The sequence below is a fragment of the Chiroxiphia lanceolata genome, chromosome 3 (assembly GCF_009829145.1).
Source record: "Chiroxiphia lanceolata isolate bChiLan1 chromosome 3, bChiLan1.pri, whole genome shotgun sequence".
Taxonomy (NCBI): Eukaryota; Metazoa; Chordata; class Aves; order Passeriformes; family Pipridae; genus Chiroxiphia; species Chiroxiphia lanceolata.
In genome coordinates, this window is record NC_045639.1 from 2322116 (window position 1) to 2342682 (window position 20567).

A 20567-nucleotide genomic window follows, 5' to 3' on the forward strand; every position below is an offset into this window, starting at 1 on the left:
ACCCTGGCCAGGGAGGACAAGCCCTGTCAGCAGGTCTGTACTCTCTGTGATAGGTCGGGAGAAGTTCAGCTTCACTGTGAAATGCAAAACTTACACAAATCAAAACAGCAAATCCAACTTCATGTCTCAGGTTCCCAGGGTAAACCTTTATTAGCCCAAAACCAAGGAAGACTGAATATATTAAAGTTTTTTGGAAACAAGTTAAAGAGAGAATAAAATTTCAGCTCTGGACCTCAGTAGTAAATATAGACTATGTATCTTTACCCATACCTTATGTTACACACTTACTATACAATACCCATACATCACAAATTCCAGAGGTAAGGCTCTCTAAGAACTGTATTGCTTTCTCTGGGATAACTTAAATACCCCAGAGTTCTTTCTGACTCACATCTCACTTAATGTTAACGACTTTATTATTACTCTCCTTTTCCTCTGCAGAAAGACACTGCAAGAGATGTGTCACCATTTGACCCCTACAGGATATTCTCAGAGTCCCGAAAGAAATACGATCACCTGCTCAGTGCAGTCCGTGCGGTGCCATCCCAGGCCGGCCCTGACACCACTCGCCCTTCCATGGCTGTTGTATTTAGGTTGGCCTTTACTGACCAAACGTACCCCTACACTGCAGCTGTGCTGGTGCTCCTGCTGCTCATTGTACTGTCCTTGTATCTGCTGTGATGTTGCTGCTTTGGTGTCTCCACTGTAAGTGCAGCGGGGTTCCCACCACGCAGTTTTTCCTCAGTGTTTCTTCGTTGAAGATTTCAGCGTCAGGGGCTTGAAAAAGAAGTTTTAAATAATGCAGTCAGTACATACCTTGTGCAGGCACGTTCTCTTAAACCTGCCAGATCTGCACTAGTAGTTATGGATGCACTGAACTATTTGTGCTGCTTTCTGTTGCAAATGTTGGGATTCTTTTCAGTGTGTTTTTTTTTAACCTGGACCTTTGTTACAGCAACAGTAAAAATATCATAAAGTACAACTGAGTGTGATCTTTAATCACTCTGGCACTAGTGTGTTGTGACTGGTGTGGAGCTGCCTTTATACTGTGTGAGAAAACCTTTTGTTAAACACTGATGCATTAAATGCATGGGAATTTAGTTTACTCCGATGTGCAAAGAGAAGACAGAATTTGTGGCTACTATTTTAAAAAAGAGAATGGAAGGTTAACTTTGATGAAAGATTAACTTTGCTACTGGTTTTGCCTTTTCCTGAGCTCTCACATACCCTTTAGTTCACTCCTATTCCTTGGATTTCCTTACCTTATTGCAGTAGGGACATTCGCCAAAGATGACATTAAAGCTCTGCCTGCTGGTAGGAAGGCCTTGTAGCCACTGCAACACAAGGAAGGGGGTTAAAATGCACATTGGTTTCACATCAGATTTAAGAACCATCTATTTATTACCAGGGTTCAGCTGATGAACATCTGACACAGTGCACTGAAAGTCAGAGGGGGCAGAGCCTATGTAGGAACTGGGGGTGAGAGGGCAAGCAGAAGCACAGTGACTGTGGTAACATCCCTGATGGGATTTTGCTTCATCTGGAATTGAAGTGGGCAATGGTTGTTTTCTAGGCCCTGCCAGTTCCTGAGCAGTTGGTGCCACTAGCTGCTTTACCTCATAGAGACAAGCCTGGTGGAAGGGCTGTCCACAGCGGGGCTCGTCACACACTTGGTCGGGAGCGGCGCCGTCCAGGCGATAGGCATAGCAGATCCCACAGTCCCTGGCAAAGTCCTGCAACACAGCAGGGTTTGTCACAGCAGCTGGAAGGGACCAGGGGCTGCTAACACAGCAAACAGGCTCATCTCTGTCCTTGCTTTTGCCTTCTCTGTTAGCCAGAACCACTGTTCCTGCCTTCAGTATAGAAATGGTTGTGCCATAACGGCGGAGAGTAACACTGGTTCCCAGACGCACAAGACTTTACTGGGTTATATTTTATATCTAGTTCAACAAGCTTTTTCATACCTTTGGGCCCATTTTTTTTATCAACCACAATGATTTGTCATTGCACTTCACCATTAGACACAAGTCCTCAGTCAGATCTTAATTTAGAAGTTTCACAAGTGAAAGCCAAGCTCATAATCCAGTGTTAAAGCACTGTCAAAAATTAATTCCCAGTTTTGTTTGAAATGCACCAGTATTTGGATGGCCTCTTGTCCCCTCTAGGCAGCTCTACCTAATTAGAACCAAGGTCATCAACATCCATAACAGAATGTGTGGATTGTCCACATCTCATTAGCTACTCTGGAACTTCCTCTTTCCCTTTTAATAGTGGAGCCTGTTATTAATGGCCTCTGTGCTAGGAAGGCCACAGGGAAGTGTGCACCTCTAATCAAAGGTTAACAAGCTCTGACAACTGTTGCTTGAAGTTCAGAAGTCCTTGTGACAATATATTAATCCAATTACCCCTCTTCTAAGTCCCTTATTTTTCCTGGCTGTTACAAAGTGACCATTTAAATGTCCCTTATTCAGAAATAACAACTGATCATTAAAGAAAAGCAACTCACGCTTTTTTCCAACACCGCAGGAGATGGAAACTCAATTTCTAGGAGGTCTTTCAAGTTTTGTAACAAACTGACTTCTGGATCCCTGTGGGTGGGAGAGAGGGAGAAAAAGTTCCAGACCAGGAATGGCAAACCCCATTTAAGCTCCAAGCCTGCTTCACTACAGACACTCACCACAAGTGCATGTTGTTGTTGAGCTTAGTCCTCAGAGGGGCCACTGCTGCAAACCAGGGACAGAACAATCACATCACCCCAGTGAACATCCCAGATTTCAGGCAGGGGCTGGATTGACGAAACAAGTGGGGTCTGCTGCCTTACCATGATCTGCTCCGAGGAAATAACACTCCGGAAGCATGTTTGGATGGCGAGGATCTACCTCCACGTTCACAGAGACGTTGTTCCCTGCAATGAGAAAGCAGGGAAGGCCATGGGGAAGCTTTGCAGTCAAATATTAGAAAATGGAAACATTTTTAAAGGCTGTTTAAAATTGGTTAAATCAGCCTGGGTTTCACTATGACAAATAATAAAAAAGTTGGGAGGTATCCAAATGAATTGTACAAAATATCAGTGTATATGAAATATTTGCATTTCAATGGACTGTAATTCAAAATAGCAACTGATTAAAAAAACCTGCCAGGCTTGCATTTCTTTTAGACTAGTCTTAACATTTCTGAATAATCAGACTCAAGCTAGATGACTAAACCCATTGGAAATCGTAGCAGCACTTTAAAGGTAGCAGAGATATAACTTATTAATTCATCATTATCTTTTATAGCCAAAAAGAGAAGCCTAAGGACACTATTAAGCAGTGACAGTCAGTCCCCTGCCCAGCACACCTGGGCTGAGCCAACAGCGGTGGGTTTTCAAACAGCAAAGTGCAAAAGTGAATCTTTTTAATACACAAAATAAGAGTTGTGTCTTTGGGTTTTTACCTCTCCAATCCACTGTATCCCTTCCAACCTTTCCCTACCTATTGCAATCCTCCTGGCTGTGGCGCTCCGGGTGGGATTCTCCGGCTCAAGCACCCACGTCTTCCCATCGATTTCATCCAGCGCATCCCAGAATTCTTTCAGTGACTCCAGTGCTGCCAGGAACTGGTTGTAAATGTCTAGTAAGGAGTTCTAAGGAAAGAAAACAAATTTCCTATGGTTTCCACCTATGGCCAGAGAGAATATTTAAAAACCAGACTGTAGGTCGTTGAAGGAGTGTTCAAATCCATGTGTGTGTCCCAGTGTATCCTGGGAGCAGAAAACATGGAAGCTCACTGGGTTTTTAGCTGAAACAACACAGGGAAAGCTGTACCCTGAGCACAAACACTTTACTCCTGATAGTTCTAACATGTGCTATACATACATCATACCTGGATTAGATAGTGGTTTATACTCCTTTTTTAAAAAGCTGGGAGGAGCTATTAATTTACATTGTAACTTTAAAAAAACAACTCTAAAATTAAAGTAAAATCATCCTTTATCCTCATTATCATCACTGTATTATTATTAACTTTGACATTCTGATATTTAGTCTCTACTTGAGCTGAGCACCACAACGGTGTTACCCAACAGAACTACAAAGAAATATCCACAGAACCAAGGGAGCTTATTTACTTTTTTTAAAAAATATCACTTACCATCATCATAATTATCTCAAAATCAAGCAGTATAAAAAACCAGGTGCTTAACATCAGATTTCAAACCATGTAAATATGGCAAGAGGAGGAGAAACCATCTAATAATCAGAGGATTATACTTGGGGGATTTCAGTATTTGAGAGTGGATTACATGGAATCAGAAAAATCTTTCATTAGACAGGACAATATATAGGACAATGCAAAAGAAATCCTTTAAATTATAAAAAAGAAGTAACCATTTCTACAAGGAAAGGCTTCTGCAAGGGGACAAAACACTTGGTGGTCAAGTGAAGCCCTTTGCAGGTGCCCAGAGAGAGCCGGATTTCAGATAGCAAAAAGAAAAAGCAAATTAAATGTTCTGCTCTCAGAGAGGTATTTTTCTATAAATAAAACAAAATACAGAGGGAATGGTTTCCTTTAATCTGCAGTGATTATGTTCTTTCTTTCTCACCTGGACAAAGAGAAGCAAATTATCTGAGTGTTCTGAGATGAAGAAATAGGCTTTTTCTCTGTAATAACTTTTTATATTTGGTGATACATGTTTTAGAAAGAAATGGCACAGCTTAGAAATAAAATGCTACATTTTTTCCTGCTGTTATTAAATTATATTAGAGTAGGAAAGCACCTAAGCAGAAAAGTGTGAACACTGCCAATCTCCAAATGTAACGCTTATTATCTTTAAAAGCATTTTGTTACTTTTATAATACCTGAAGTGATATAATAGTGTCAGTCACTTAACCACATCTTAGAGTATGGTATCTTCATCTTAAGTACTATTATTTCCAGTATTTTAATAATTTTCACACAGTCCTGAAATGTGATCTTTTGTGCTCTGATGACACTTAAATTAATAGCATAATTTTCTGGTACTTGCAACAGTTGCTTTCCATTTTGATTTTTTACATTTTTCTATATCACATACAGATAAATCCTCTAATAATCATTTTTATCTTTATCTTCCGGGAATTCAAAGGGTTTCACTAGAAAAAAGAAACATCAAGGGATTATAACCCACAGATAAGTTTTAAAATCCAATTAATTTTAATACTAATTGTAATTTTTCAATGATGTTCCTTAAAAAGGTAGTTAAATCTTTTTTTTTTTATACACTGTTCATTTGATCTTATTTGCATGCTTCATTGATGTTGCCAGCTGTCTCCTGCTATAGACATAAATGCATCTATAGCTATTTAAATATATCACCTGCTTGTCATGCAAGCCATGAAAACCCCAACATTCCTTTTTATTTGATTAACAACTAATTTTTGGTCGTTGCCCAACACTTTTAGAGCAGCCTGACTGTGCTTTTCTTTGGTCTCAGCTACACCAAGATGGTTGTTAATAATGTCAAGCAGGACCAACTCTTTGTTTCGTGGTCCCTTTTGTACAAATGTGTTGGAATTTGTGTGAAATATGTCCAAATTCTCTGGAAAATAAGACAGTGATAAATCAGACTGTCAATGCTGCTCACCCTGACCCAAAAAGCACTTACAAAACCAAACTGGTTCCTTCCTAAACATTGATTTTAATTGTTCCTCAGCCAACTGTGAGGCCAAAGTTACCTCTGTGTTATGACTCCCTGCATCCCTCATCCCTTTCAACCACTGGTAAGGGATGGAGCACTCAGTTTGTCCAGGGAAATATTAAATCAAATATTAGTAAAAAAGTTCTAATTAAGGTAAATACAGCACAATTGATTCCGAACTATTTTTCTTAAAAAGCTAAAAATGTGATCTTTTAGCTAAAATTCTTCCTAGCGTGCAATTTGCTTATCCAAAATTAAAACAACTGCAAAAGCCCCCTAATGGAAAAGGTGAAGTAGCCTAAACTGAAGGTGCTGACACCTGCTTGCCCTTCAGGAATTCACAAATAAAATACAATTTAACAAAGCCAACAGCTGTTGGCTGGGAAAGGGATCACTTGTATCACCTAAAAAATTTGTGATTCTTCAGATTTGTCAGGAAACTGTTTCTCCATGAACAGTAGTTTAACAATCTCCCCCCTCCTTAACACAAATCAAACTGAGACAGCACTGAAATCTTTATAAAGTGTCTTGTCAGCCACCTCCTATTTACAGCTGGTGTCTGTGAAGCTCCTTTGCCAAGAAAAAGCAAAATTATGAAGTGTTTTATTGTGTTTTCATCAAAATAGCCAAAGAATATTCTCGTACATACACTACACCTCCTGAACCTTGTCTCACTGTTTCCTTGCCTGCTGCTGCACGACCTCATTAGTCATTAATTCCCACTCTCCTGACCTTCATGTAGCCACCCAGGTGGGCAGTGGGCAGCACAGAAAGCCCCCCCTGCCGCGAGGGCAGCGGGACAGACACCCTGAGCCTGCAGCACCACCCGTGCGGCGGGGGCTAAAATTGGAGCCAGCACATCCGTGTGGTTCTCCAGGAAAAGGAGAGAACAGAAATAAGTAGATGTTCTTGCACTTGTCATTGAGAAGCACTCTGCATTTATTTGGCACTTAGAGCAGGAGCAGCAGCAGCAGCATTGCCCTTGGTGCTGATTTCTTACCACTCTAAAACGTCTCCTCCGAGCCAGAATCCACTGGCTGTTGCTGCTCATGCTGTGAGACACCTGCACTGGCTACTGGGCTTGTCATGACGCACAAAACCCCACCATCTTCAGCTTGACATTGTGCAAGTTATAATTATTCATCCAAATGAATATGTCAGAGCAGCAGCAGCAGACCTCTCATCAGCGCAAAAGAAAAATACATCAAAACATTATCAACCCAGCAGGAAGACAGGGACCATAAGGAAAATTACCCATTTTTAATATGGATGCCATAAAGCCATGTCTATTATTATACAGAAGGGGAAAAAAAAAAAGAAATGAAAAGAAAAAAAAAAAACAACCACCCAACAACCCCTCAAGTTTAAAGTCCATGAGCCTGAAATAGGCAGCAGCACACGCAGGGGGTGGAAAGAAAAATCAATTACCTGAAATCTATTTATATTTTCTCTCATAGGAGTTTATATTCTAATGGTGCAATTGCCCCGTTTTAGTTAAGCCCTGTCAGTTTATACATTAAAGAAGACCAATAAAGAGTAAAATGTAAGACCTGTGGGTGCCAAAACATCCCGTTATTTTATTAGAGAACAGGTATCATGTGTTCTTTTTCCCTTTTAGGAACCAGCCACTTGAGTACCAGCTGAATTCTGCTGCCAGGGGTGTTTCAGCATTATCTAAGCTTAACCCATATTTTAGCACGGTGTGAAGGCTGCTCACTGCAATGATTTCCACACATTTGGAAAATAAACACAATTTCCACAATTACCAGAGCCATTTGTTGGGTTCATGTCACCCACGCAGACAAGGTCAACGTTCCAAACCTCCTGCACAGCTCAAGCCCTTCTGTCAGCACAGAACGCGGGCTGCTGGGATTTGGGGCAGGATTAGAGCAGCTCTCTGCAGCTGGAATTACTGTCTCGCGATTTCAAAACAGGCTCTTCAGTTACACACAAACATCTATTGTTCATGTTTTCAAACAGCCCCCAGGTAATTCTAACTGCAAAAAGAGTTTAAGCATCAGAATGTCGTATTTTTAACACTGGATTTTCCTTGGTTGTAGTGCCAATATTAATATATCCGGCCCCGTTCTTAACTTGTCAAAGGCTGCTCCGTGTCATGTTCTTATAGAACATTTTATTAAATTACAAGTCCTGCCAGTAGCTTTAAAATTACTAGCAGTAAACATGGAGAAGCAGTGACTGTCAGGGATGTTTGAAGTGTTGTTAATTTGAGGCAACATAAATCGCAAGGCTGTAAAATTAATAAAACACTGTTAAAACTATGTATAAAGTTCGAAGTTAGAAACGGCACTTGAAATCCTGCCCATAGTTTATGGACTCCAGTAGAATTTAAGGGAAAACCAACATCTACTTAAACTGTTCCAAACCACCCCAGAGAACCAAAACCTTAAATTTGCACGTGCAACTAAATATATTTTCATTTGCAAAGCCTGATTCTTGCAGCTATTTGCTCAAGCTCCCAATATTAGAGGGGGACACACAGAGCCTTGAGCTTTGCAGTCAAAATTATATGCCCAGCTTAGACCCCTCCTGCTGCAACCTTCCAAGCCAGGAAATTTAGTACCAAGACAGGCTTTATTGCTGGGGAGAAACCCTTGTGAGAGCTGGAATTAGCAGATGCAATCATTTATGTAAAATCTATTTTCCCGAATTAAGTGAAATTAAACATCAACTATTTTCTAGAGGTAATTCAAATTAACTTACATCTAAGTGGTCACATAAAATTCATTTAATAAAGTACACATGATTTATTCAGGAAAAAAGGCACGTGAAATAATGTGAGAGACTAAAAAAAGACAATGGCTCGTGATTCTTTATAGTAACAATATAAGTCAAAATAAGAAATCAGAATTCCACTAAATAATTCCCTGCTTTGATTATAACTGGATTATAAGTTTTATTATGTTATGAGAACTCTACAGGATAACCAAGTGGGGGACTGCCCTTTTTTTAATGTCTGTCAACTTTAGAGGGTGCTTCTTTCCTAGAAGACAATAATTTTTCATGCATTTCATTTCATTTTCCCTTTCCCAATGTAATTCCTAAAGAAATTTCAGCCATATGAACAGCTTAAAAAAAAAAAACCCAGCCAGTGTGAGTGCAAAGATACAACGTGCAAAGTGTATCTCCATGGCAAGGAAGAGATTTCAGATGCTGTGATCAGGAATGCAGAGTTCAGTGTTCTTACACTTTCCTGGGTATGCACAGAAATAAAACGCCCATGGGGAGAAAAGCTGGAGTTAAAAAATAAAGCCCAACCCCTCGTCACCACCTCCCCACTGCACATGTCAGTAAAGAAAAGCTGCCCAGTCCAGCAGGTACCTGTGGCATCCAGGAAATGGCAAACTGAACAGGAAAATCCACGAGGCAGTCTGGTGGTTCTGTGGGATACTGAGGGAGGGAAAGAAAATACAGTTTTTTCGTTTCTTTTTTTTTTTTTTCCTTAGTGATTTAAAGTCAGACCGATACTCAGCTGCCAAATTTGATAACAAAATACAAGCACTTCAAGCATCTTGAGGACCTGGCTTTGAGAGGAAACAGTATGTGAAGCATTTTCAGAAATAATTAGGAATGTTAATTATCATTTAAAGAAGAACTCTACATGTAAATGCTTTTAGTAGTAAAGGCAAGAGAATCCCAGTTTTCTGGGTTCAGTGGTCACAAGGACATATTCAAAAAACCTTAAGGCAAAAAACATCAATTTTTTTTTTTTAATTTCTCCTCAATTACCTGTACTGGGATAGGAAAATACAGAAACCCAAAAAACCCTTTCACGAATCAACAACTAATTTCCATTTAAACAAAACTATTTGCTCTGATTGGCAAAATTTTATTTTTTGAAACTGAAAGTAATCTGAGTAAGCACAAAACTATTTAAAAAGAGATAAGTGAACACACACCTGAAATTAAAACAAGCCCTCAGTCCAAATTAAAATATATCTGAGAAAAAAAAAAAAAGCTGTATTAAAAACCCTTAAGTTATAAAAGGTTTGATAACTCCAATCAGAGCACATCAATGACATCTTAGGTTACAATCAAATGTGTATGTCAGAAATCATACTACTATTCTTCAGAACAATTTAAGCTATTAATAAACAAAATACTTATACTGGATTTCTAAGCATGCAACTAACTTCATCTAGAGAAAGCATTTTCAGAACCCTTGCCAAATCATTCAGATAATTACCAAAGTGTCTTAATTACTACATGACATGCAAATCCTTGCAGTGGCCTGTTTGAATCCTTGGGGTCTGAAACGCTCCCACACTAACCTTAATCAAAGAAAGAGAATAACAAAAATACCCATACTTTCATTAAAGCAGGTTATCAAAAGAAATTCCTGAAAATAAATACTTCAGCCGAGTCTTTTCAAACGTGTTAGATACGTGCATGAAGGAAAAATCAAACCCCCAGGTCACCAAACCCACATTTCACATACAAATTTTGTCTGGCAAGTTGAAATGCCAGACATGGTTTAAAAAGGACAAGAGATCGATCCCTCATCACAACAAACACTTGGAAACAAAACAAAAACAAGGAAAGAGAAAAGAGATGGATGATTACTTGTTTAAACAGACAAGTCAGATAATCTGGTCCTTTTATTACACATATCCTTAGCTGTTAGATGATCCTTTCTTCTGCTATGAGGAGTAGATATTTTACAACAATAAAGAAAACACCAGTTTTTACAAGGACATAAAATGGGAATCTCCATTCTCCCTGAGGACAGGGATAAGTTAAGGCTGAACAGAACCAACCTAAGTGTCGCAGTGTTTGACCATGGCTTGGTAAAAAGGAGCATTGCACTGTATTTTTTTTCTGCACTTTTTTACTTCCAAAATAGTTAAAACACTTTATTCCTGTTGTCCCAAGAGCAGATAAACCTTTGAGGCAACAGGCTGCACCTAATTCCTAATGTCACATTCAGTGTGGGAGAGCAGCTCCCCTATAAACAACACAGGTTGGTGACTCTTGTTGAACACTAAATAGACCATAATTGTACTTTCTGATGGTTTTTTTCCATCCATGTATTTAATAATGGACTGACTAGCAAATTAATTATGCATTCATTACCCTGTGCATGTAGGATAATTTTACTCTTTTTAAAAATCCACTTGAGCAACCCTCGATTCCCAAACAGTTCTTTTTCCATAGGCTCCTTTTCCCCCTCCAAGGGATTAGCTCATCTTATGTAAGAGTAAAAAACTCATGGTATTTAAAGAAATATGGGATGCTTGTGAAAGTGAAAGCTATAATCCTACAATGGGCACTCCTCATGCCTCCAAGATTATTACTCCAGAGGATGTATCAAACCAGAGGATAGTCCCAAACAACAACATTCAGACACTTTTGGATCCACTTTTTCCCCTGGACTGATTTCCTGAAAACAGACAACAGCACTTGCCATGCAATTGTCACCACACAGCCTGGACAGTCACAGCCTCAGATGAGAGATCTGTGCCTTGAAATGAGACATTCTATGAAGAAACGTTGCAATTCGAGTTCAGTGCTAAGTACCAGGAAGAATTAAGATCTTTCTGTCTCTGCACCCACTGCGGATTTGATTTGCAAGTGCTGTCAAAATTAGGCAATTATTTAGACTAAAAAGAAATCATTTTTCTGACTGAATTCTGCAGTCAGTTTTCCATAAATCTTTACACCTACAGCTTTAAAAGTAGGACTTGTTAATGAACAACTCAACATCCTCTAATTCATGCGCTGTGCACAGTCTCTGGGTGGAGTGATAATGAAGGAAAGTCTCCCAGATGGCTTTGATTGCAATATCATAAAGTGTTTTTCATGGGATGCACAGTTGCATCTTGCAGACAACCATAATGCAACATTAATTTTAAATATAGTTAAAGTCTGAAAACTCTCTATAAAAAAATTTTTCAACTATTACTTTGGAGAACAGACATTAACAAACAAATCAACTCTCTAAAACAGTTGAGAATTAAGAAAATTTCAAGGAAGCCTGAAGGTGTTTCTCCCACATAAATTTACCTTTGCATTTAACTTGAGAGTGATGAGATGCTGTCGACCACAAGAGTCTTCAGCTTTTAACTTGACTGTGGTAAGCCCAGTGTCCACGTATGCAACTCTGGAAGAGAAAGGAAACTCTTGGAGCCTGGGCAGAAGTGCAGTTTGAGAGGTGTGCAGTGATTAGTGTGTTCCAAATATTAATCAGAGAAGTCCTCCATGCCAGGCAGTTGTGCTGCTGCAGATTTACTGCTGTTAATGCACCAGGCTGGTGCTTAATGCAGTCATATATCTGGGGGTTATTTACAGGCAGTGTCAGGCTCACGCTGTGGTCAGTGAACACCGCGTTGCAGTTTTCCATCACTGGAACCTTTGACACACACAGCATGTTCCTGTCAGCCTCTACTTATGTACACATTAAACTTCCTGTCAACTCTTTGATCCATTTCTGCACTTTCTTACTCCAGGAGACTTTTATGCTCTTGATTTGCTTTGCTCCTCCACGGAGTTCTCTTTTATTATCAATACTGTTACTGGGGGAAATTCAGTGGGCATTGGTTCATATTCTGAAATTGATTTTCCGCAGGAAATAGGGCCCAAACAGGTACAAAATGAGTTATTTATGATGATTTGCCTTCGTTTCATGACAGCTTTACACTGTATTCATGTACCCCAGCAAGCAGCAAGCAGACACTAAATGTAAATAAGTTTTAAAACTTCTGCCATAATCACTGAGTCTTTGCTTAGGATGGTGCTGATTTGTGCTTCCCACCACAATGAAGATGGATACAACTGTAAAATACACTCTTCTCTAGAAATGGATTCTGCTGAGTAGCTTCAGCGACTGCCAGAAAGGTTCAGATTTCTCCATATACTTACCAGTAAACTGGACATGTGGGTATTTTGGCATTTATACTATGTCATTCTTGTGTAAAGACAAAAAGCAGTGCAAGATAATTGCCCAACTTATCACCCAGACTGATGGCAAGGCCTATCAGAGTTCAAAGAGAACATTTCTTGCTGGCCTAAGTAACATTTATTTTTTTCAACCATTACCTATTATAGACCAGTCACACAATTCTCTCCAGTGAAACTGGAAAGGAGTTGTAGAAGCTTGTATAAAAACAAGTAGATGTACACCAAAGGGTGGGGTACAGCCCTAGAAGGAAGTGAAAAGAAAATTCCTCAGGATGAGGGAACTGAAAAATCCAGATGGAAAAAGCAATAGTAGTAGTAAGAGGGGAAGGAGAGATATTATTTCATGTTTAATCCTGATTAATGCAATATTAGAGTCCTACAGATTTCTGTATTTGTGTGGAAAGAAAGACAAGTCTGACAGAAGTGTAACTCAACTGTAGCCAAACTTGATATTAGAGCATTCTTCCTCTAACTGGGAAAAAAAAATCATTACTCCCCCTTTGCTCCAACTTTACCTCCAAATTGAATCACAGAGGTTTAGAATGCTGTCAAAGTGTTTGGGATTTTAAGTTATCTCTTCTGCCATTCATCTTGTTTGGCCCACTCCATTCTTTATTTATAAGAAAAGTATAGATTATTTTAGTTTAAAAATCAAACATTTTGTAGTTTCTTATTCTGCATCAGGTGGGAGGGAACCAGATTAAAAATTGGTTTTATTTCTTAGCCAGCAATGGACATACATATCCTAATATTTCTGAAATCCTTAAGGGTTCAGTACTTTCATAATTAGTTTAGCAACCTGACAACCTCTAGAATAAATATATGTACTAGTGTGCACATGTATATATTTTAAAATATAGTGAGAATATGTTCACTCATATTTGTAAAGAATCTTCAAATTCAGTTTTATTGACAGTAGGCAAACTTTAAAAAAAAAAAAAGCAAGCATTTGGAGAAGGTGCTCAGAGCACTAATAATGGCTGCCTGGTTAATTATTTATAGAGGGATGCATCAAAGTTCTGTCCATTTTCCAATTTTTAACTTATTTATCGGTTTAAAATTCCAGTTCTGTAGGACTGGAGAAAGTTGGACAATGCTGTAAAAGTCCTACAAACTTCTTCCCATGCTTGTATAAACACATAAGGAGTTGTTGACACAGGTGATATTTCAGTTATACAAACTTTTGTTCCTCTGTAGGATCCATCATTTCATCACTTGACACCAGTGAAATTCGAGTTGAGTATGGCACAACTACATATGAACAATGGAAATCACTGAAAGAAACTTCGGGATGTTTTCAGCTCTATAAAGAAACAAGGATGTTTTAACTCTATAAATGAAAGTGGGCCTTCAAAGCAAATTCCTACTTCATGTTAATCACATGTTATTTGTGATTAACACCTTTATCACGTTATTTATATGCAAATCAGGTGGGAAAACTCAAAAGTGTTCTCACACCTAAGGCTTCTGGATTTCATTTAGCAAAATATACACCTGTTACAGGTAAATTACCACACAGGACTAAGGGGAAAGCGGATTTGCCTCATGGAAAAGCACAAATACAGGCTTTTATTTAACTTTTATTTTACTGAAACAAAAAAGTAGCTTCTCATTCAAAGCTCTGCAACATCTTCACATTCCTAGAGAAGGTTTGAGGGGAAAAACCTTGTTTTCCTCTGTAGGAGGGTGAATTAAATTTGCTCTATGAGCTCACCTGAGAGTATATGTTACTGGAATGCTCTTATGAAGTTCTGGATTTACAGCTTTCCAAATTCTCCCCTCCACTCACATTTTTTTTTTTGGTAGATTTACCTTTCTGTGGGTTAAATATATCATATTTTTGCCTAAGGAGATCCTTTTGCTATGCAGAGCAAAATAGAACTGTTCTTTAAAAATAACTGTTCCAGTTCTAAAAAATGCATGAACTGATTTTATGAAAGCACAAAGGTACACGATGATCAACCATTGCCTGTGGGAAGAGTCAAAAAAAAAGCCTTACAAAGAAAGGAAAAGAAGGGGAAAAAAGAGAACTACAAACACTAACAGTAAATATATTTACTATATCAATAGTTTATAGGTCAAGAAGAATTGATTTCTTAGCACTAGCATCTCACCTTTCAGCTCAGTTATTTGAGACAGAAAATACACCTTCAGTTGATACAGGTTTGTTGTATTTGTTTTTAATTAAAAACAAATCAACGGAGTTTTTAAAGCAAAAATCAGTTTCTGAACAGGGTAAATTAACAGAACGAGTACATTTGATGTGTTCAACTCACCAAAAAGGAATGGATATGCTAAAGGTAACGTTTGTGAAGAAATAAAATAAACATACTTGTTCCAGCCCAGTATTTCCAGATCTCTGACAAGACAGGAGTAGTATTCTGGTGGCCGTGGTATGTGCAGGTCTTGTGTGTTCTTTAAAGCAATTTCCTGTTTAAAAGAACATTAAAAACATCATTAAGAGAGATTTCAATATTTTTGCATCTATTTAGCCATGTGATTTTTGCAATTCAATCAAAAATATTAAGCTTATGTAAAATTAACTGTACACTGCATTTGTTTTGTTATAGCCTCCAGCTAAAGCAGACAAAGAGGCTGTTTGGGAAATTACTTCAGATACTGGTAATGAAAACATCTGCAATTTAAAAAAAAAAACCCCACAGATGTTGACAGCACAGTCTTCAGATGCAAATATCAAATGTGCCTCTTTTTCAGCTAAATAAATTTCAAGTCAAGCATCTCAACTGAATGAACATTTCAAAAGAAGGTTCTATTAAGCCCACAGCTGCCTCCTGGGCTCCACAGCCACAAAAGAAGATACATCTATGAAATCCCCCATAATATATATATAAACTTCATACAGCAATCAAAAAACAAAATCCATTTCTCAGTTTTAATGCCATAGAATCCCAAAGAATAAGTTTTGGTGCAGACAGTCATCCAGCATGTTGCAATGTCTCAAAAAGTTTTTATCAAAAAGGTAATTTCACATTATAGAGAAAAATAAAATCAAATCATGTTTCACATTTGCGTTGTGATATTTGTTCTTTAAAAGTGTTCTTAAGTTAAAATTATGCTTACAGGAGAAGTAAATTGATGAAATTTAGAATAAAATTATTAATTTTAAATAAACTGAATTTAAATTAAAATATAATAAAACAAGTTCAACAATCATTTCTGTCCAGTTCTCCTACACTATGTTTTTACTCTCTGCACTGTCTCAGGATCATCATTTTGAATGAATTATACTTTCACTGCATTCTCGTTTTCTGAGTGGTTGTGTATCCAGGCAAATGGATCGGAACAACTCTTGTGAAATATTCCAAAGTAAACATCCTCACTCAGTCCTATTCCAAGCACAGCAGAGCAGCAGCACCAGGAGGGAGTTGTGTTACCATTTGGAAGAATACTTCTTGTGCTTTATTCCTAAAGTTAAGCTGGTTGGATGAAGAATTGCTCACCAAGAATGTTTTACTACCAGACAAGAATTGTCTGTGTGATGCTGTCAACCAAAGATTTTGCTGCTCTTCAGCCCCAGACTTGAAAATCTTTTAAAAGAATCAAATGCAGCCCCTGAACTATAAAAAAAAGCTCTCTGCATTTACTGGTTGAGTTGTCACAGGTGAAAGCACCTTCAGCAATCCACTGACTGCATAAGCCTTTGTATGACTGCAAGCTTTACCATCTGGACAATACCAGGAATTCCAAGAAAATCACTGTAAAGAGGATGGCTCTACACTGAGATTCCTTGCTGGGATTTCAATTTTTCTATAAAAATTTCCCAAGAATACAGTCACTTAAATGATATTTATACAAATATTACATGAACAGCACACATACAAAATCACCTCTTCTTAAAAAAATCTATCCATAGCCATAAATCTATCAAACAGTAACCTGTAAACCAATGAGAGTGAAACCCAAAGCTCTCAGAACATCCCATCTCCCACAAATATATTTTGTCACCTACCAAAACAGTTCTCAGCTCCACCATAAAACTGACAAGATCTGGGCAGCTGTGGAGCCTCTGGAGGAAACACAGCATTAGTTCATTTTCTTCAACTCATAAGTTGTAGTAGTTCAGTCCAACTTTGTAGTATTGTCAAATCAACAAAGATAAAAAACCTCCAACTGTATATCACAAGTTTAAATATTTCAGTTACAGAGCAGATCTCCCAGAGCACGGGAAACTTTACTGAGAAAAACTTTACTTGACTGTATACAACACAGGGTAAACTAGGCCTATCAATAATTAACATGAATTCTCTTCTTTGCATTATGAACAACTTGTAAAAAAATAAATATATAAAAAAGACAAACTCTGTTTCTAATTGAGAGGTTAAAGGAAAAATTCCAGTAAAATGTCAGCAGTCATTTATTAAAAATTGTTCTAGCTCAATCTTGAAAAAAAGGATAAAACTTGAATAAAAATAAATATTTACTAAATTCTCAGGCATTTGAAAATAAATCTTGGCTACACAATGAAAGGAGGGTTCTTTAACGCTTTTAGAATAGCTGTATGAGCATAACCTCTTCAGAAATATTATAAATATACATTTAAGAATGTATTTGAAAGAAATGGTTTTAAACTTGTATACCTGCTTTAAAATATGCTGATATCGATGCAGGATCTTCTTCAGACTCCAGCTGCACTCTATCCTGGACAAACAGTAATTTATATAAATCTTAAATTCACAGTACAGGATTTTTAAAAGAGAGCAGAAAACCTGTTGCACACAAACAGCACAACAGCTTTCCTCAAAAAAAACCACAGGAAGTAAACAATACTTCAAAACTGCTTTGAGTTTCTTGTTCAAAGTTACTTAAAACTTCCAAATGTCACTGTCCCAGAGCCCATTAAAAATTAAGCATTTACCTGCAAAAGCCTGTTCTTTGCTGGAGACAACAACATAATTCTTGCAAGCTACTGTGCCGTCATGAAATACACTAATATTTAAAAGTGATAACCTGGAAATGTCAAAGTTACCTATAATGCAGTTTTAATTACCCAGCCTCGACTGTAATAAAGCCATGGAACACCCCATCTGCTCACAGTTCTGCGGGCTGGCCCAGGCAGAAGTGTGCAATACAAAGTTAAAGGCTAATCCATGGATGTGGATGAGCCCCTTCCACCCCCCCTTCCCACACGCTGCTGTGATAAACACAGTAATAAGGGCAGAGCTTTGAGAGAAAAGCTGGGTAGTGCAAATTAACACACGACCAGGAAAGAGAAAGTAAGTACAATTTTGCACTGGATTCTCTGTTTCCCAAACTGTGACATATAAACAATCTAAGTAACTTTTTTTTTCCCCGAATACGTTGCTTCATATGTCAATACAACCAACTAATTGCAACAAGTTTCAAAGTTAATTAACAACAAAATATATTGATACATGCAATGTTTATTGTCAGCATTTACTAAGACTGATGCCATGCAGTTTTGTTGCAAAGCTAAGCTGAAACCAGTAAGAATTAATTAATAACACTGATACTGGAGGAAAGAATGATTCGTGTGCCTGTCCATCATTGCTTTTATCAAAATAAACTTTGTCATATCACACTTACAAATTGCTTTTGTAAAAGTCTCTCACCTTGCATTTTTCAGTTGCAAATCCTCTGGTAACAACACCCTGATGTGGAAATCTCGACCCTTGAAAAGAAACAGTCAATAGGAAGGTCAGCAAAGAAAAATATTAGAGGCTTCTGGGAAGTGTTCCCCATCAGATCAGCTACTAAGAAAGAAACTTTGTCTTAGCTGATTTTCAGGAACATTATTCAGAATTTCTTTATTTAGGGATAAAAAGCAGCATGAATGACAGGTACAAGTAATGCAGGCTTTAATTCTGAAGTTGAAACACTCTTGATGTTTAATTCACAATATTCAGTAAAAACTCTTCAGGACATCACATCTCATAAAGCAAAAATAACACCTTTCAGAAGAAAAATAAACATTATCTAAATCTGGACAAAACCAAAAACCATAATTTAATCCAAGTCATGCTGCAGTACATGAAAGTCTGTCTTCAACTCAACTAAAAGACAAAACAGACTCATGTCATAAGAGTACTACACTAAAAAGAAACTTGGGCACTGATCCACAGCACATTCCAGCGAGGTTTTAGAAACTGTAAATAAAAACAGTCCCAAGCACACGAATGAAATTTTTTTTCCTTTTAGTTCAGTCCATAGGGGGCAGCTCCCAAATGCCACCCACTTGTGCTGTCAGTATCAAACTAAAACTGGCATCAAGAAGGTTTGTGAGCAGGTTCAGCTCCTCCCTGAAGCGAAGAGGGCGGATAACACATGTCAAAACTTTAATTCCAGATGCTGTTCCAGCTCAGCACACTTTGAAGGATGGAGTGCTGGGTCCCCAGCACAAGAAAGGTTTGGACATACTGGAGTAAGTTCAGTGAGGAGATATGAAGGTGATTTAAAGCTCAAAGCACCTCTGACACCAGCAGAGCCTGAGGGAGCTGGGACTGGTTAGTCTGGAGAAAAGAAGGATCAGGGAAGGATCCTGTCAGCGAGCACAAATACCTAGTGGAGGAGCAATAAAAAAGGTATAGCCAGATCTGAGTGACACACATTGACAGGATGAGAGGCGATGGATATAAGCTGAAATACAGGAGATTTCACCCAAATGCAATGGAAAAACCTCAGTAACAATGAGAGGAGTCAAAGACTAGAGCAGGCCATCCAAGAGGCTGCACAGTCTCTGTGCTTGGAGATCTTCACAACCTGATTGCAAACGCTCTTGAGCTCCAGGTGATCCTGGCAGAGGAACTCCAGAGGTTCCTTTCAACCTCAGTGTTTCTGTGATGCTCAGGAGGAAAAAAGCAAGGTCCCTGTTTCAGGGCTGAACAGAGCCCACTCACCAATAACACCAGTTGCTTCCAAAGGTGATGTTTAGTGTAAGCCTAATTTAAGTATATAACCTCAGACATTACGGCCTTTAAAAATCATTAAAAATCACCTCTGAGAACGGACACTCACACCCGTATCTTAACCTTCCCATTAATTCCAGGATGAATTGTAACACACAGAGCACTTCCAAAGCCGCAGTTGTTAAAGTATTGCAAACATAAGCACACCTTTGCACATGTCTAGTGAAACTTGAATAAAAAAAATCACCCAAACCCCTTTGGATTTTGACCACAAAACTACAATTCTGACCACGCGAGCGTGACACAGCCCACACCTTTCGACTTTCACTTATTTTTAGAGGAAGAGAAAACCACACTACTTCTAAACTAAAACACGCCTGTTCAGAGCTGTGTCTGTGTGATATTTCAGTGCTCCAGGGCTGCCGGGTCACCGCACAGTGCCTGTGATGGCAGAGCTGTGCTGAGAGCACCCCTCTGCCCCTGCCTCAGGAGCTGTTCTGCTCCCTGCACCGCGTTTACCACATCCTGAGGGACGATGCCGCCGCTTCAGCTGAAGCCTCACAAGTTAAGTGAAAGCAAAACACCCCCAGTCAGTCATTTGCGTCAACTTTTACCACAGGCCGCGGGCGCGGGCACATTCAACGTGCCCCAAAAGCATCTTCTGGCAGCGCAACAAACCCAGCCCGGGAGGTACCAGGGAGACATTTTCCGGGCAAACGCGGGAATCTATCTTAAGTAAAAATACTGTACTATCAGGGACGGCGGCAGGGTCCCTCACGGCAGGGAAACGGCATTTCCAGACCCACATTCCCAGCGGCTCCGCCGAGAAGCCGCCAGCCCTGGCGCGGCGGGAAGCGCTGCTCCCTCAGACGCGGCAGGGTGGGAAGCGCCACCCCCCCCGCCCCCCCGCCTCACACCTGGGCCGCGGTACCTGGGCGGTGACGAAGCCCTCGTAGGCGGTTCCCCGGCGGTTCTGAGGCAGCAGCAGCGGGAATTGCCGGAGCAGCGCCCGCGATCCCGCCATCTTCCCGCCCGGCGCCGCCGCCGCCTCCGTTCGAATGCGAGGCCCCGCCCGCGGCGGCGGGCGGCGCACGCGCCTGAGGGGACGGG

The 20567-nt window shown here is 39.3% G+C and overlaps 2 protein-coding genes across 6 annotated transcripts in view; one reads left to right on the forward strand and one right to left on the reverse strand.

The window, feature by feature from the left end:
- Positions 1–982, forward strand: part of VRK2 (VRK serine/threonine kinase 2) — a 35586-nt gene extending 34604 nt beyond the window's left edge. For 2 of the 3 annotated variants that reach the window (XM_032681875.1, XM_032681876.1), the window contains exon 15: positions 442–555. Coding sequence is in view for 1 of the 3 variants with exons in the window: in XM_032681874.1 (XP_032537765.1) it covers positions 442–681 (240 nt within the window). In the remaining 2 variants the exon portion in view is untranslated. Of the gene's footprint in view, positions 1–441 lie in introns of all 3 variants that reach the window. The other variant, XM_032681874.1, reaches the window with a different exon arrangement.
- Positions 127–20524, reverse strand: FANCL (FA complementation group L). Of its 3 annotated transcripts, none has more exons than XM_032681877.1 (14): positions 20389–20524; positions 18165–18223; positions 17172–17232; positions 16544–16600; positions 14906–15003; positions 11680–11776; positions 8998–9066; positions 3474–3624; positions 2822–2905; positions 2678–2723; positions 2507–2588; positions 1617–1733; positions 1263–1334; positions 127–777 (listed from the first exon to the last, which is right to left on the reverse strand). In XM_032681877.1, exons 1-14 carry the CDS (start codon positions 20479–20481, stop codon positions 742–744), a joined length of 1122 nt encoding a protein of 373 aa, XP_032537768.1. In that variant the 5' UTR covers positions 20482–20524; the 3' UTR covers positions 127–741. The 3 variants fall into 3 exon arrangements, with proteins under 3 accessions (XP_032537768.1, XP_032537770.1, XP_032537769.1); XM_032681879.1 differs by having other exon boundaries at positions 16544–16662; positions 20375–20455; XM_032681878.1 differs by lacking the exon at positions 8998–9066.
- Between the last annotated feature and the right edge of the window lie 43 nt (positions 20525–20567).